Source organism: Perissodus microlepis, chromosome 9, assembly GCF_051167445.1.
Source record: "Perissodus microlepis isolate ML-2025 ecotype Zambia chromosome 9, ASM5116744v1, whole genome shotgun sequence".
Taxonomy (NCBI): Eukaryota; Metazoa; Chordata; class Actinopteri; order Cichliformes; family Cichlidae; genus Perissodus; species Perissodus microlepis.
In genome coordinates this window covers 23,506,169-23,522,547 of record NC_140469.1, presented here as the reverse complement: position 1 = coordinate 23,522,547, position 16,379 = coordinate 23,506,169, and the positions used below count along the sequence as shown (strand labels likewise).

The 16,379-nt window shown below is 36.8% G+C and overlaps 3 protein-coding genes across 6 annotated transcripts; all 3 read right to left on the bottom strand.

Moving 5' to 3' along the window:
- Nucleotides 1-81: 81 nt before the first annotated feature.
- Nucleotides 82-4,465, bottom strand: otos (otospiralin). 2 transcript variants are annotated; one of them, XM_084939733.1, is made up of 4 exons: nucleotides 2,951-4,463; nucleotides 2,708-2,774; nucleotides 2,229-2,252; nucleotides 82-500 (listed from the first exon to the last, which is right to left on the bottom strand). In XM_084939733.1, exons 2-4 carry the CDS (start codon nucleotides 2,763-2,765, stop codon nucleotides 313-315), a joined length of 270 nt encoding a protein of 89 aa, XP_084795859.1. In that variant the 5' UTR covers nucleotides 2,766-2,774; nucleotides 2,951-4,463; the 3' UTR covers nucleotides 82-312. The 2 variants fall into 2 exon arrangements, with proteins under 2 accessions (XP_084795859.1, XP_084795860.1); XM_084939734.1 differs by having other exon boundaries at nucleotides 2,708-4,465.
- Nucleotides 4,466-4,501: 36 nt separating this feature from the next.
- LOC146380558 (apolipoprotein D-like) lies at nucleotides 4,502-8,431 on the bottom strand. Its single transcript, XM_084939732.1, has 5 exons — nucleotides 8,028-8,431; nucleotides 7,709-7,824; nucleotides 7,029-7,150; nucleotides 5,733-5,818; nucleotides 4,502-4,931 (listed from the first exon to the last, which is right to left on the bottom strand). The coding sequence occupies exons 2-5, from the start codon at nucleotides 7,817-7,819 to the stop codon at nucleotides 4,702-4,704; spliced, it is 549 nt and encodes a 182-aa protein (XP_084795858.1). The 5' UTR covers nucleotides 7,820-7,824; nucleotides 8,028-8,431; the 3' UTR covers nucleotides 4,502-4,701.
- Nucleotides 8,432-8,549: 118 nt separating this feature from the next.
- On the bottom strand, nucleotides 8,550-16,059 carry LOC146380557 (apolipoprotein D-like). Of its 3 annotated transcripts, XM_084939725.1 has the most exons (6): nucleotides 15,473-16,059; nucleotides 10,934-10,994; nucleotides 10,153-10,268; nucleotides 9,937-10,073; nucleotides 9,321-9,406; nucleotides 8,556-9,220 (listed from the first exon to the last, which is right to left on the bottom strand). In XM_084939725.1, the coding sequence occupies exons 3-6, from the start codon at nucleotides 10,261-10,263 to the stop codon at nucleotides 8,994-8,996; spliced, it is 561 nt and encodes a 186-aa protein (XP_084795851.1). In that variant the 5' UTR covers nucleotides 10,264-10,268; nucleotides 10,934-10,994; nucleotides 15,473-16,059; the 3' UTR covers nucleotides 8,556-8,993. The 3 variants fall into 3 exon arrangements, with proteins under 3 accessions (XP_084795853.1, XP_084795851.1, XP_084795852.1); XM_084939726.1 differs by lacking the exon at nucleotides 15,473-16,059 and having other exon boundaries at nucleotides 10,934-15,455; XM_084939727.1 differs by lacking the exons at nucleotides 10,934-10,994; nucleotides 15,473-16,059 and having other exon boundaries at nucleotides 8,550-9,220; nucleotides 10,153-10,905.
- Between the last annotated feature and the right edge of the window lie 320 nt (nucleotides 16,060-16,379).

The following is a 16,379-nucleotide window of genomic DNA, read 5'->3' as shown; positions in this document are numbered from 1 at the left end:
TAGAGAGAATGCTTTTAAGATCTCTAAAAACTAAAAGAAATCATTTCTCAGACTCCATTACATATTTGAAGAATGGTTTGTTTATTTATTTGTGGCACTTCATATGACAATAAGGCGGCTATTTATTTCTAATTCTCTTGTATATATGTGACTAAGCTACTAAAAAAAATCTGTGTTCCTTTTCATATCCCCCTTTTGTTTCATATTTATAATAATTTCCTTATTTCCCTTTAATAAACCCTCATGATAACATTTTTTTTTTTCATGTCATGCTCTTTTTGCTTTTTCTCTCTTTTGGGTCTAGCAGCTCTCTTAGTGTTCATGTCCTGCATTGGTCTCATATCCTAGAGTGTCTCCTATGGGCTGGTGGGCGAAGAAGGCCCGGGCCATCTCATTGATGTAGTTGTAGGCACCGATGGATCTGAAGTACTCAATGTAGTTCCAGAAGTCAGAGGTGGTGTACGGCCAGTAGGGAACAGCTGGTGGTTCATCATAAGGCACTGAAAGACACATGGCATGTCAGAAAAGGACAGGGTACATCCAGTCTCAAACAGTGAGATGCTGTTACAGACCATAAAGTATTATGTTAGGGATTTACTGATGATATTTTGCAGTAAATATAGTTTTTGGTAGTAGTTCATATTCACACATTCAGAAAAGCACCAGGTGTTTTTAACTCCTGATATATCACAGGCACCGTTTCCCACATATGAAAGTGAAAAGAGAGGCAATGGCTATTTATTTTTTTACAGAGAACAAAGTGAACCACAGCCCTGCATAGGCATTGCCTTTGTTGACTTATTTAACATATTCTATGGAAAATGTGGTTCTTACAATGCTTTTGTATGCCTTTCATTTCCACCAGGTATTTAGATCAGCAAAGGGTTTTGTTGCTGTCCCAACTCAATCACAGAACAATGGTATTGCATTAGGTAATCCTAAGTGTAAAAGCTTTATTTTGACAGCTAAACACTGGCAAATCATAACAACAATAGTTGCCTCATATTTTAAAGTTAAAAAAAACAACAAAAACCCTGCAATAATAGAGCAAAACCCCCAACAATCAGATGACCCCCTCTGAGCAAAAATAACAGGTGATAGTGGGAAGGGAGAACTGGTATTTACCACTCTCAGAGAGACACAACCAACATTAGCTCATTAGAAACATCTTTATTGCATTTAAAATCATATATTTGCTTTTGCTGCTAAATGCAAACGTTAATTCAGATGTCCAAGCCTGTTTAAAATGAAAATTGAATGTTAGTTTGTAGAATAAATTCCTACAAGTCATGAGTTGAAGAGATTATTATAAACAAAAAAATGTGCATGTCATATCAACACTCCTTTTAAAGGCTAAAAAGACCAAATTATTAACTATTATGATTTGTCTCTAGTATTTCTCTCTAAATAAATACCTGATCTATGCATCCTGATTTTTTTAGCATTAAAAGTGTTCTAGTTTATTAAAGTTGCTCTAAGATTCCATTTGAAGACTGTTACCACCCCATCCACCCATTTATAAGCAAGGCTTATATCACTGTGGAGAAATTCTTTTCCTAGGTAGGGTCACAAGAGTCTCAGAGGTCACTCACCACTGTTGGAGCCTACATGTGAGAAAATAATGACTTAGCATCTGTCATGTGAGTCAGTATTTAAGGACAAGCATAGCTGGCGCGCCCTTTCTCCTTTGTATTCTTGTATTCTGACAACAGTGTGTGGGGAGGAAATTCAAATATATATGAATGGCTTTCCTTTGTGCGAATGCTCCCTGTTAACATAGTTGCTTTGAGTCGAGCTCAGTGCTATAAAAGGCTGTGGAAAAAAACTGAATGTCTTCAAATAACCCTCATGATGAACCTGGTGTTGAGTCCACATGACTCATTTGACCAAAAAACATTGACTAATTTATGGATGACAATGCTTCCCAATATTTATTTGAAATAAAAAATGTAGCAGTTCATTTTCCTATTTGTAAACATTATATGCCATGTACTTGTAATGTTATCCACAGAAGAGTTGTGAAAAGTTATAGAAAACTTTTGATGCAGATATAATAATAATAATAATAATAATAATAATAATAATAATGATAGGACATATATTTCAAAGCGAATGCAGGGTTTGATTCAACGGCGACATTTGGCTACTTCTGATGTACAGCATGTATGCAAAGTTCATTGAGCTTTTTTATATGTCTGAAGACGTCTAAAAGAAGTTTGAAAAGTTACCTCCTTCTGGGATGATCCTGGCCTCTGCAATGAGGAGATGGAGAAGGAAGGGGGGAAGGGAGAGAGGGAGAAGGGGGGAAAAGTTAACATTTCAGGCATTCCTTGAGCACAAAGATGGGATTCAGGTCTGGAAAAGAGAGCTTTTTCCTAGGGGACTACAAATACCTGCTCCCTCCTCAAATATTATTGTTAACTATTCGCGCACACACACACACGAACAGACTAAACCAGAAGGAATTCATCATGGAGACTCAGTCAGAGTCCTCTTTGTACACAAAACAAATCCTCTCCAGCACCACTGTCACATCACATGATTTCCAGCTATTTTCACCGACATTTCTACATGTACATATATCAAACTTAGTCTTAAAACTTATTAATGTTTGCACTGCATGAATAAACTCAACTTTAGCTACAACACACCAACTCTCGAATTCAAGGGAACATATTTTCTGTGGATTAAAAAAAGAAAAACTCACCACTGAGATGACAGGCAAAGAGGCAGAAGACAATACCGAGCAACACCAGCAGCTTCATGTCGCCCTCCTAAATAAAGAAAACGCCCACCAATGCTGTAGTTTTTGGGGGGTTTTTGTCTATGTTGCAAAAGTGAAATCTCTTAAACAATAAATAAAATGAATAATATGTCAAACTATTCACAATATCTTGATATATATACTAGAAATCTTCTGAAACCAGAATCAAACTCTGCAGCTGTTTACCTGTGAATAGTCTGTGAAGCCGTGCAATGAGATGCTGCTGATCTTCTGCTGGTTCACTGAGGTCTGTGGTGTGAGGGTCTCAGTGGAGGAAGAGGCAGCCGACCTCCAAACACTCACTTAAGCAAACACACACATGCAAGCACATAACCCCGCCAGGCCTTGCCCAGATTATACTGTACCCTGTGTACTCAGAGGGGAGCTGTCCTCATATTTCACAAATATTTCTCTCAGTTGTGTACACATCTACTAAAAAAAGAAAAAGAAGTAGTTTGATTTGTTTTGAATTTCAGGCTCATTTATAGCTGTTTAATTTGGGAGGAAAGTAAAAAATTGCACACAGTAGCAAGTTGGTCCTTCTGGACCACCACTGTTTATCCTGCTACTGATTGAGTCTAATAGTTAATGCTGTAAAACAGTTTTACTTCTGATAAAGTAGAGCTGAGCTGAATGGCTTTCATTATTTTTAAATGTTTATTCTTTGTTTATAGAAATAAACAGACAAGCATTTTTTGATAAACAGATAAACATTTTACCCCCAACAAAACCTACTGCAGCAACTGTAATGTAAACTGAGGTGTAAATTCTGATTAAAACACCCAAACAAAAACTGGGAAAGAGAAAAAGCAGCATGTATGGCCACAAGTGTAAATCTCTCCTGACTCTTTTAGTAGAGCAGTAACATTTAGTTCCCCATAATAAATATTTAGTTCCCTGTATAAATAGTCAATGAACTGGTAATCTGCAAACATTTTTTTATTTTATTTTAGTCACATTTTTAAGGATGAAGCCAAATATTTGCTGGTTCCACATTCTTAAACTTGACAAATAAAATTGTCACCATTAAAATTAAATGGCATCCTCACAGCCCCACAAGCTACGCGTCTGGTGCCTTCTTCACTAATCCAGACACAATTCTCAGTCCATGTCTCAGCTGCCAGTTCAGAGTTGGCTAGTTCTGGTTGCCACTCAATCCCAGGACTGACACAGAGAAACAGGCAGGCATTCACATGCGCATTCATTTAAAATGTCTTTAAAGCAACATCTTTGTGATGTTTTCATGCCACAAAGAAACCACTGCATCACTGTGCTGCAAGAATAATCTGTCGACTATATAAAAGTGATACTTCCCCCCTTTATATAAATCATGTCAGCGGTAACCCTTAAAAACTAAAAATTAATTGAAAATACTGCATTTCCCCAATCAGAGTGAATCAGAATAGAATGTTCAATATATTAATGATGGTTGTAAAGAGTAACTGTAATATACGCAGAACCTTTTTTTCATCACCAAGGAAAATGATCCACTCTAGTGTCAATATGCAAACATGAAGTTCAGAGAATAATGTACATCATGATATCGTCTTTCTATCATCTCCTCTATCTTTTTTTCCTCAGTGTTGTAGTTATTTGTCTTTTAGGCACTTTTTCATGTTCTTGTCTTTGTTTTACCTTTTCCTCAACTTTTCTCTATATTTGAGTGTCCTGCTGTTTTTTTTTTTCCTTCATATTTGTCTATACATATACATATATATATATATATATATATATATACATATATATAATTTTTTTTCTTGGAATAATTAATAAATAATGGGTTACTTAACTCCTTTGTACAATTTTAACACTTTAACTTAGTGATCATTTTATTTAGAATTTACATGTCTTTTCAAAAGGAAGCAACAGTTAAAAACAGATATATTGAAATGGGATGAGTTCATAAGAGAGGAATAACGGAACGTGTCTATTGGTTATTATTTATCCTTGCAGTTCTGATCTGTGTGTGTCATCCTGAAAATGTCGATTCCTTCATCAATTAGCAGCTGTTTGGCGTAATGCACAGTCTCTGGAGGCAGATAGGGCGACCGGGCAAGAATCCAGCTGTAGTTGAAATGGAATATGCGAAGGATGTCTGTGCAGGAGTACACGACAGACAAGCTGGTGTAGTCAGTAGTCAGAACCCAGTATGGCACATATGGAGTGACTGAGAACAAAGAGAAAAAAAATGTATAAAAAGGAGAATCTCTATATTGATTTTCTGAATAAAACTGATCCAACTTAAATGTGTAATATTATGGAGCCTGACAAATATATGATTTTTAGTGACTTAAAAATCTGCTTTTGGTTTTCTTTTTCTCAGACAAATGAAACATAAACAGATTTTGTATAGTTTTTTTTATTGAACTATTTATGCTTTGCCTCTGCTCTGATCTGCTGGTTGATTTATTTGTTGGCTTTCGAGTTTGTTTCAAACAGGGACATAGCATAGTGCCCTCTGGTGGAAGAAATAAGCAACATCAACATTCATAGCAAGTCTGAAGGGTGTTTCTACCGTCTCTTGTTTACTCTAATTTTTCTTTTTCTTTTATTGGCTAAAATGCTGATACTGATAGATCAGCAAATATGTAATATGAGTTGATAAAATCAGCCCACTGATAAATTAGTCAAGGTAATTACAAAATTAAAACATCATGATGATGCAACAAGTTCAATATATAAGACCGGCTACAGCCATGACAGTAAAACTGTACAGTATCACAGTGCTTTAAGGCAAATGCTTGTATCAGCTTGTCAATATACTCACAATCTCACACTATATTGTCATCAACTAAAGTACTGGACAGCTCCAAATTATAGCCAACAGAAGGTGTTTGAGTGAAAAAATACAAATGTCAAGATGTAATTTCAAAGGACCACCAGACTTCGTACAATTTGATCTCAGTAAAGCAGGAATACTGCAACGTTTCATCAAATAGTTGATAAAATAAGGATAATAAGTACTTACAATATGAGAAACTGACTCCCAGTTTGGCCGGTTCTCGTGGGTCTGAAACTACACCTGTCCCTTCTGCATGCCTCTTCTTATCTTTACTGAAATGAAAAAATATGTCAACAAAGATTTCAAACAGACTAACTATTAATTCAACTAATTATAAAATCTGCTGCTGGAGGCGTGGCCAACAGAAAGACAGAATCCCTTATGTAGGTAAACTCTACCTCGGGTGTGCCGGCAATCAGCTTTAGGTCAGTTGTCCATGGTCAGTGTCAGCTTTATTACTTTTTGCTCATCATACAATACACACCCTGAAGGAGTCTAAAAAAACTCAAAAAAAAATCAAATCACCCATCATCACGGCTTGGACCAAGGTGTGCTTTGAGCTACTGCTGTAAGCCCTTTGATTTGAACATAGATGTATCTTCCTAACCACGCTAGAAACTGAGACAGACTCACTATTCGTGGAATCTTTTGCTTTTAACATCCTGGTCATAATACCTATAACCAGATGGCAGTTGCCTTTCCCCTGGAATGTTTGACTCTTAGACCTTATCACCTTTGTTTAACTTGTTTGATCACATGCCTTTTGCCTATGTTTAACCCTCACTTGTGCATTGATGTAAATAGCATTCCTTTTCAGGGTTGGCTTACCTTTTCATCACTTGTCACTTAAAGCTGACAGTTAACTGTTTGTCATTCCAGGCTCTGGATGTAATCTCTGAAAGTAATCCTCAAATTTATATTGTATCCTGTCATCTGTGAGTCACCAATATACTGTGCTCCTATTGGTTGTCTTTTTCATCACTTGCATCAAAGTTGGGAGAAGTTTACCCTGGGACAAGCTTCCAACCATCCAGCCTGTCACTGTGGCAACATGGCAAACTAATAAAGTCCTGTGCAACGTTAATTCAAACAAGAATCTTTTTTCAAACGAGAGGAGTTGCCCATTGCTGACCATAACAAAGGATTTAGATTTAAAGCACTTTTACGCTGTTTACTTTTTTGAATCTGGGACTATATACAGACATATTTCATACATAGAGAAGAACATGATTTTTGGTACAATGAGTTTTGAAACAAAGCATTCTTTCTGATTCTGTACACAGACAACAGTTTTTATGCCAGAAACAGTAGAATTATTTTTGTCTCCAGCATCATATCAACCATACAAATGAGAGTGATATCAAGCTTTTCAGTGGTATCAATATTCCTTCAAAAGAGTGTATGCTAAAAGAAAAATGGAAGTTGCAGAGAAATGTGGTGTCAAGCGAACCAACAATAAGAATCCTTTGCTATAGTACTTACTAGATCTGCGAGGTCAACAGCTGGATGGTCCCATCTCTCCTAATGGAGTAGTTTATCTCAATGCACTTTCCTCTTGCAAAGGGAGCAGGCAGCTTCTCAATCTCATACCATTTACCCAGGTACTGTAACAACCATAGGCAAGTCATTAGATCTGTGCAACTCTTTGTTTAATAATTATAATTATTTCATTTGTATATCACTAAATAAAACACAGTTAGAAAATGCTTCACAGTTTGCATAAAATCACACATTGAAGATAGGTGTACATATCCAAGCACACAAAAAACATGGTCAGACATGTGGTCTTACACTCATTCTTGCATACGCACTCACATAAATACATATTAGAAGAACAAAAGCCAAAAATATTGGGAAAAAGTTTGAGGAAATGCTAACCTATAGAAATTAATTTTCAGAAGGCTAAGGCTGACCCAATGTTTAGAATTGCAATAGCCTCTAGATTTAAAAGAAGAGGGTGTGTGAGAGGGTGTAAAAGAGCCCAATCAGATGATCAGAGAGGACGACTGTAGTTATAAGGCCCCAGTAGCTCAGCTATATATATATTTAGGAGCCTTTATATTTAGGAGGTCTTTATATGTTAAAAATTTTTTTTAATGGATTTCACTGAAAGGCAGTGAGGGAAAGCCATTATAGGAGTGTATGTCTTAGTTTGTACTCACCTGCTGAAGGTTAAAGTTGGGCTGCACCTTCGGAGTAGGACAGGGACCCCAGTGATAAGTCTGAGCTGATAGCAGAGGGAGCATCAGAAGGAGAAAGCACACACCAGACATTGTTCCTTCAGGAGATTAGGGTAGAAATTACATTAGACAAGAGCTATTGCAGGAGTGTATATTTTTAGTAGCAATAATGCAAGAGCTGCATTAATAATATACTTAGAATTTCAGTAAAAAGATACACTATGGGTATTAAAACATAAATCTTTATGCTCAAGATGTTTGTTGTATTTCCATTTTATTAAAGTTATTAAAGCGTTCTTACCTGAGCTCTGTACAGATGTCAGGTGGAAGTTAGAGGCTGAGCTTTCGGTCACTGTCTGAGCTCTCCAGACAAACACAGGTCAGCCTTCGCATTACGTCACTCGGACAGCATAAGGACATCTGTTTAACTAATTGTAATCATGCGCACATTCCTGTATGGTGAAAGTGCTGTCACTGTGAGAAAGGATGAATGTCGTTATTCATTCAGGAACCGCTGTGTTAATGCTGGGTTCATCCCCGAATTAAGCTCTGATTTATTTCTTTATCATTTTCATTTGAATTGTTTGTCATACACCTGAAGATACCACCTTGGAATGAGGGAAATTATATAAATGATATTATTCTTCATCACCTTTAAATTGTTTACAGATAAAATAACTAGCTGAAAAATCAGTACTGATGGCTCTTCAGTTGTACCGCTTTATTGTGATTTGAGGCTAGGAACAAAGATGATTTATGTGTGATATTTCTTCCACTTTATTACAGTGAAATTGCAAATACTTTTCTTTATTAAAAATAAAATGCCCCTGTATTATTTCACTGTGGGTCAGGATCGTATAGCATTTTCTTCATTTAATGACAGTTACAATGAATGTAAGCCAAGTCAGTGTTTAATCGGTTCATCTTTAATGCCAGCAGAATCTTAGCAAAGTTTTTCCTACACCAAGTACAGCATGTTTCATGGATTATTACATGCAATCAGGGATATGCAAACACTGCTTAGTCGATTAAATCCAAAACCTTTAAAAATAGGACAGCTTTTACTGAATAGTTTCCAACTATCAGGCGGCTCACACAGAGTTCAAACCATTTCTGTGTTCATGTGCAAAACATTAAAACACAAAAATAATGTACTTTTTAAAAAACAATGGCTCATGTAAAAAGTTACAGGCGTAGGTAATCAAGGAAAAAACCTTCAGAGAGAAAAACACACTCTACAATAACTGAACATCTCTGCCAGTTCTTGCTAAACGCTACAGCTCTGATCTGTGGGAGTCATATTGGAAATGTAGATCCCCCCGCTGATCAGCATCCATTTGGCCTGATCCACCATCTGTGGAGGCAAAGAGGGTGACCGTGCAAGAATCCAGGCAAAATCAAAGTAGAAGATCCCAAAGACATCTTTGCAGGAGTACGCAATGCTATAGTTGGTGTAGTCGGTTGACAGAACCCAGTATGGGGTGTAAGGAAAAACTGGGAATAAAGATCAGAAACAGAAATAAAATGTTAAAAGGAGTGTTGTAACAGTTAAAACAATATATATACATATATAGATGATAAAGGAGGTACCTACAAGACATGAAGTTGACTCCAAGCTTGGCTGGTTCTTGTGGGTCTATAACCTTGGCTGTCCCTTCCAGGTACCACCTTTTACCCTGACTGAGAGAGACAAATATGCAATTTCATCAATCTATTCATTGTGTCATATCTCTTATCATACCAAGGTCTGTCTCTAGTGCATTTGCTCCTAATCAAAACTTCACTTGAGGTGTCTCACCACTAAGCCTTTTGTCAACATAGATTACATGACATTTTTTCTTACTCAACCCAGCTCTTCAGAAGAACAATACTTGTGCAAACATTAAATCAACACTCGGAACAAATCCAAAGAAAAGTCACTAGAAGTAAAGTTCAAGGTTTCACCCTGCAGACAAACACATCCATTATTAGCCATCTATTACCAGCGGCCAATTGCTTAAACAACATTAATGCTACTGCAAGAAACTAGACTTTTTTTCTTTGTTGTTATAGTTAAAAGGATTTTTTGATATCTGCAGGCGGAACTATACTAGCATTTCCCTGCATTATTCTCCTTTATGCTAAGCTTATCTAACTCTACTGACTGAGTATCAGTCCATCTAACCTATATTCCAGTCATCAATCCATCGACCTGATCCTTCAGTACTTACTGGTTCTGGGGGTCCCACACCTGTGAGTACGACACTTGAACAGACCCATCTTCCATCATGGTGTTTTCCTCCCTGATGCACTGTCCTCTTCCAAAAATATCGGGCAGCTTTTCAATCTCATACCACTTACCCATGTACTGTAACAAAAAAAACACCCAGCCATGAGTTCTGCACTAAAAAAATGTTAACTCTGGATGCATATATCTCTTTGCTCACCGGTTGAAGGGTGAAGTTAGATTGCACCTCTGGAATAGGGCAGGCACCCCAGTGAAAAGTCTGAGCTGAGATCGCGGGGACCAGCAGGAGAAGAAGGTAAGCAGCAGACATGGTTCCTTTAGAAGATAAAGGGGGGATTGCAGAAGTTATGTTATGCAGCAGTTATACCTGTCTCAGTTCATCCAGCCTTTTTAATACATGTAGAGAGCGTGTTTCACTCTATCTCTATTTCTAAAGTTGAAAAATTTCATCACCTTTTATACTGAAAGGTTAACGGAAACTAAATACAACACATTTTTTCTTCACTCTTAAGATTTGAAGCAAGTTCCCCATTTAGTTGTGAAATGGTTGGTTAGAAGGTCACAGATTTATTAAATTAGATAGAAGAAAGCGACAGGACAAAGTTGTGCATTCCTGTGAGGGTTAAGTATTGTAGCAAATATTGTCACACCTGTTTTCCTGGTTTCACAAATGCTTTCTGTGAGACACTGCGAAGCATGTGTTCAGCACCATGTCATAATCATTAAAAATATATATGTTAATACGGACAACAAGCATATGGTAAATGCAATCTGTAAAGATATCAGAATACATTCTGATTTAGGATAACAAAAAAATGATAAAAATGAGTGAAAATTAATGCTGGCGTTAGTATTACAGAAAACTGTGTTTAAAAATATCAACATTGCTAAAACAGCACAAATTTTCAATTGAGTTTGGTGTTTTTTCTGTAAAAAAAAAAAAAAAAAAAAAAAAAAAAAAAGGTAATTTAAGATCTTACCTGAGCTGTGTGCGAATGTCAGGTGAAGGTCCGAGGCTGGGAGAAACTGAGTGTGTGAGCTCTAGGAACAAACATTTTATATACAGTTCACAGAACAACAGAGGTTGGCCTCCACAACACGTCAAACAGCACTCACCAGCTCCTTACCACTAGTCATAAGAATATTCTTTTGTTGTGAAATGTCACTGGGATAAGGGTTAAATATTATTGATTTCATTTTTTCAGCTAAATACACTGAGATTGCTCCACATGAGCAATCTCAGTGTATTTAGCTGCTTTTACCCTAAACACAATCAGCTGACTGAGAGAAATGCCTGTAGTCATCCACTTTGGTCATTATGAATGTTGAAGGAGATTTGTTCCATAGACACCTTATACTAGTGTTTCCTACACTTAATCCATCACTACTATGTTCTATTTAAATCCAGATTCTTTTTATAGTGTGCAGTGAAATTTGTTAAACCATTGCTTAATGGGACAGAAGTACAAGTCACTCTTTACTAACACATTGTAGATAAGTTTATTGCTGGACAACACAGCTAGCAGTCTCACACACTCTTTAGATTTTTGAAGTTTTGTGTGTAATGGTTTAGTCTCTCACACCTTACCCTTTTCTCCCCAGTATCACAACAGTATGACTCCCAAAGTACGGCTCAGTAAACAAACAAACAATGACTCTAAATTCAGAACACAAATATACAGTTGGAAGATTAATGATTGCATTTTTTTTATGATTCGTAGTAAACTACCCCCTCTTCTTCTCTGTGTTGATGTTGTTCGTGTGTGTGTGTGTGTGTGTGTTCATTTAGAACTGAGATTCTAAGTTCTAAGCAGAAATCTTATGCTCAGCCAGGAGTATGTTTCCCCACTTTCACAATGCTGAGGTGTCAAATCCATGATCCAACAGATGGTTTGTCACACGCGGGCGAGAAGGGCAACCACCCCTTACTTACACAACCTCACACACTATAGATTTTTAAAGTTCTTGTGTACAACGGTTTAGCTACAGATATAACTTTTACTTTTGATAAAGAGCACTCCCTCTGCATATTTCTTAAGAAATGAAGCATCTTTACTGGGATATTTATTGTCAAACTATGCGATTTTCCAAATGTGTGTGGAGTAAAATGTTGTGACCAAGAATCATTCAGGATTAACAACACAAACTGTTTTGATAGCAGAAACAGTCTGCCTTATAGTTCCCACACTTTACCGCTAGTTTTACAAACACATTCTTCTTCATTTCTGTTTACATGGTTTTTGTGAAACTGATTTTCAATAGTACAACCAACGTCTAACTTTCCTTTGCTCCCCAGTATAAATGCAAGAATTTTGCAGGCTTTATTGAAACTGTCACAATTTAACACTCAATGCCATAAACAGAGTTGACCCATGTCTCTATGGACACTGTTTCATACATCAACAGCTCTGAAAATCACTTTTAAAGTAATGTAGAACATGATCTCTCTCAGTGTCTCTAAAAACCCAGCAAACTGACAATCACCTCTAAACAAGGGGTTAGTTTATAGGTTTTTTGTTTGTTTGTTTTGTTTTTTATCAGGCGCAACCACCAGAAAGTTTGTAGTCTCACCTACTAATATTATTTTATTATAGCACAATATTCAGCCAGGTTACTACTTTGACTTTCTTACTTTGAGCACATTTCTGAGCCCATACATTATCAAACTTTTACTTGAGTATTTCTGACATTAGCAGCTATACTTCTACTTAAGTAAAAAAAAAATGCCTGCACTATCAATATATAAAGATGTCTGTGATTCTTGAACAGTTCATGCAAACATTATAAATTAAACCTGCACCACAGCTAACGCTTTTTAATAACCAATAACAGGTGTATTTCTTAGATCTAGTGATACAGTCAAGACACTCTGCTTGTATAATGCCATATTCTCTCCCAGCGTACCCTTGTCTCACAACAGGGTGATTCCCAAAGTACGACTCAATAAACAGAGACTCTAAAACCAGAACAGAAAGATAATGTTGGAAGATCAAAGATTAAGGTTTGTGTTTTTATAGCACGAAGTAAACTGTCCACCATAGTCTTCTAGGCCTTGTTGTGCGTACCTTAGAAGTCAGATTATACATCAGTCATACTTCCAAAAACATTTTGAATTCCATTTATAACTGAGGTGTCAAGCTGTTATCAGACATCTTATGCTCACCAGGAGCATGTATCCCCACCTTCAAAACCTTAAGGGGTCAAATTCACAAACCCAACATGGGCTCATTCAACACAGGGGCCAGAAGTCCATGTCGGCCTTTACTGACACACTGTAAATAAGTTCAATACAGGGCAACGCGGCTAACAGCCTTGGAAACGCTTTACATGGAATTCAACTTTTTAGAAAACCCTTTACAAGAATAAATGTGATGATCTGTTTTACCTGAATCAAATGTTTTTGTTTGTTTACTTGAAATAAAACTTATTTTGGAAACCCTGTACATGAAGTAAGAAGTATCGTGTTGTAAGTTCTGGCTTTAATATTTCCAGCTGATAAGGAGACGTATTGCATTTCAAACGCTTTGCCGAGGCATACCACAATCTGGTGGGGTTGGACGTGGTGAAAATCGGGCAGCTACGGTTGGTCACAGAGTGTTACAAAGGAGGCTGCTAATGTTTTCTCTGAAACACTGATTCTTTCCAAAAAACAAAACGTATTGTACCGTATCTTTCAAACAGCTACCCTGCTTATTTTTTCAAACATGCATCCAGATTTTTCTTTTTTAAAACATGTAACCTGCATTTTACCACATTTTTAAAAGCATGTATCCTTTTTCAAACATGTATCCTACATTTAGCGCATTTTTAAAAACATGTATCCTACATTTAGCGCATTTTTTAAAACATGTATCCTGATATGGCCACCCTTCCAAGGCCCTGAGAAATTACCCAAATCACTATGGGTTAAAGATGAGGACTTACCCTATGAACCCACGTAAACGGTGTTGAATTGTGAAGTTACAATTCTTTTCTGTAAAATAAAAAAGCATTTTTATTTTTATCCCCAGCACAGGGGAAACAAATTCTGTCGGGGATACCTACTTTGGCACGACACCGGCCACTAAAAACAACTAGCTGGCTCTGTCTCCATCTTAGTTCAACATCCCGAAATCCCGATTTTTAAATAAAATGATCGCATCAACCCGTGAAAGAAACCCCAGTAGATGCGTAAAAAAACTAGTTAAACTAAAACTAGTGGTTTGATTAAACGAAATGCTTGTGAAAAGGCTGAAATTGCCCATTCAGAAGAAATTGCCATTTTGTGCCATTTTTAAAATAAAATGCTTCCATCACTGCAAGCTGAGACATTGCAGGAATCACAAAATTAGTGTGATTAAAACACTATTACCAACACTTGACTAGATGTAAATAAGAAGCATTCCCGCTTTGTTAATGCGCACTGAACCAAAACGGCTTCAACCCCTCCACGCTAAAACAAAGAATTGCTTTTAAGAACACATAAATGTCTGCATAAATGTTGAGACACTCCAAAGCGATAAAAATAGTTCAATTAAAAACCCTATGGTTTGATTAAATTAAAACCCAGTTAAAAACACATGAACTCGCATATCCCCAGCACACCTGAACGCGCATGTGCACACGCACGAAACCGGTCAAACAGGTTGTCAAACGGGTTTGGTTGGCCGCCATATTGGACTAGTGCCATCGTATTACTACTGCTGCTGTAGTCAGTAGACAAGTATGGATAGTAGGGAAGAACTAGAAGAAAAAAAAGAAAACCGAAAAGAAAAAATAAAGACAGCTATTCCAGTGGGAGAGATTATCAACTGACTACAGAGAAAATCTCTTTAGTCAGTTTCCTCCTCATAATAGCTTTATGAACTTTTATGTGTCTCATCTAATTTAAACTGTATTAAGGCTAAAAATCTAAAAGACCAAAATGCATTTTGACAAAAGACTCTCACAGCGACAGACAGAATGTCATCAAACTGATGCTGCTGTGTCATTAATCACATGATGTTATTGTTATTCTACAGGCATAAGTGTCTGTAGTAGGTAGTTTATGATCATTTAAAGTGCATAATTATGCTTAACAAAATAGCAACCAAGGAGAACAATAACATGAAAAGTATGTTGAAAAAGATGACAAACATATGGGGATGATTAAAAAAATGTTTGCAACATGAGAAGCTGACTCCAAGTTTCCCTGGTTCTTGTGGGGTCCATAACCTTAGCCCTCTTTTGTCCACCTATTGTCACTCCTCATCAAACTTACCCAGGTACTATACACAAAGACAATTCATTTATGAGGTTTTTTTTTTTAAAGCTTTTCTTTTGGAGGAAGGAAGGTTCAGGGTTTAAGTAGTCATCATCATGGGCTCATCCGATTAGAATGAGAATAAGCAGTCAATCATTTACAGGTTTTGTCGTTTTATTGAATAATGGGTAAAGGAAGGAAAGACACACATGGACTGCTATCTCTAAAAAGGACATAAAGTATCATTTAAGTAACTTGAAACAATACATGAACTCAGGAGACTCAAAGAGATACTCACCTCAGCTGCCACCCCATGTGGGAGTGAGGAAAGAGTGAGGGGTAGGTGAGTGCAGTCCTTCTATAACGAGTGACAGGTGAGTGCAATTAAGGCCAAGCACCACACCCAATCAAAGGTGAGGAAAAGAAACAAGGTGCATCTGGTGAAGTGAATGTGCTGAAAGGTGAGCCTTTACAACAGCTTTGTTTAATTTGTTTTTTAATTTGTGTTCATACAGGTTTTGATCCGGGCTCACTGGTTGAAGGGAGATTTTGGGCTGCACCTTCAAAGTTGAACTGAGATCACAGGGAGCAGCAGGAGGAGAAGTTAGACAGCAGGTGTGCTTTCTTTGTTCGATTACAAAAGTTATGTTGTGTAAGACCTGCACCTAGAGCTCATTATAGCTTCAGTATACACACTTTCCTTTTTTTTTACATCTGTGTTTAGGTACACAGTCAATATTTACTTACTGGATAACACTTAGCACACACTGATCAATCAAGAGAAGCATGCTGTACAAATTTGATTGATCATGAGCCAGCTTTACAAAATAAAACTGAGGATTAAAAAGGCAATATCTACTGCAGAATAAATTGATCGCCTTTTTGTTTTTTAAAGAAAAATGATAAACTGAACACAAACAAAACCTTTCTATCGGGTTTTTTTTAATTATTAGAAAAATTTCCTAAGATATTGTCCTCACCTTAGAATAAGAGAACTTACATCACCTGAGCCTTTTTTAGCAGGAGATAAGATTACAATATGAAATAAATTATTACAGCAGACATTCTCATGTTCAGAAAATAGTTCATGTCTTAACTGAAGACTTTTCTAATGTCAGTTGCTTCATCTTTATATTGACTAAACAACTAAAGCTTCATCCACAAAGGAAACGATTCCCAGTGAGTCGAAATCAGTGACATTCGGT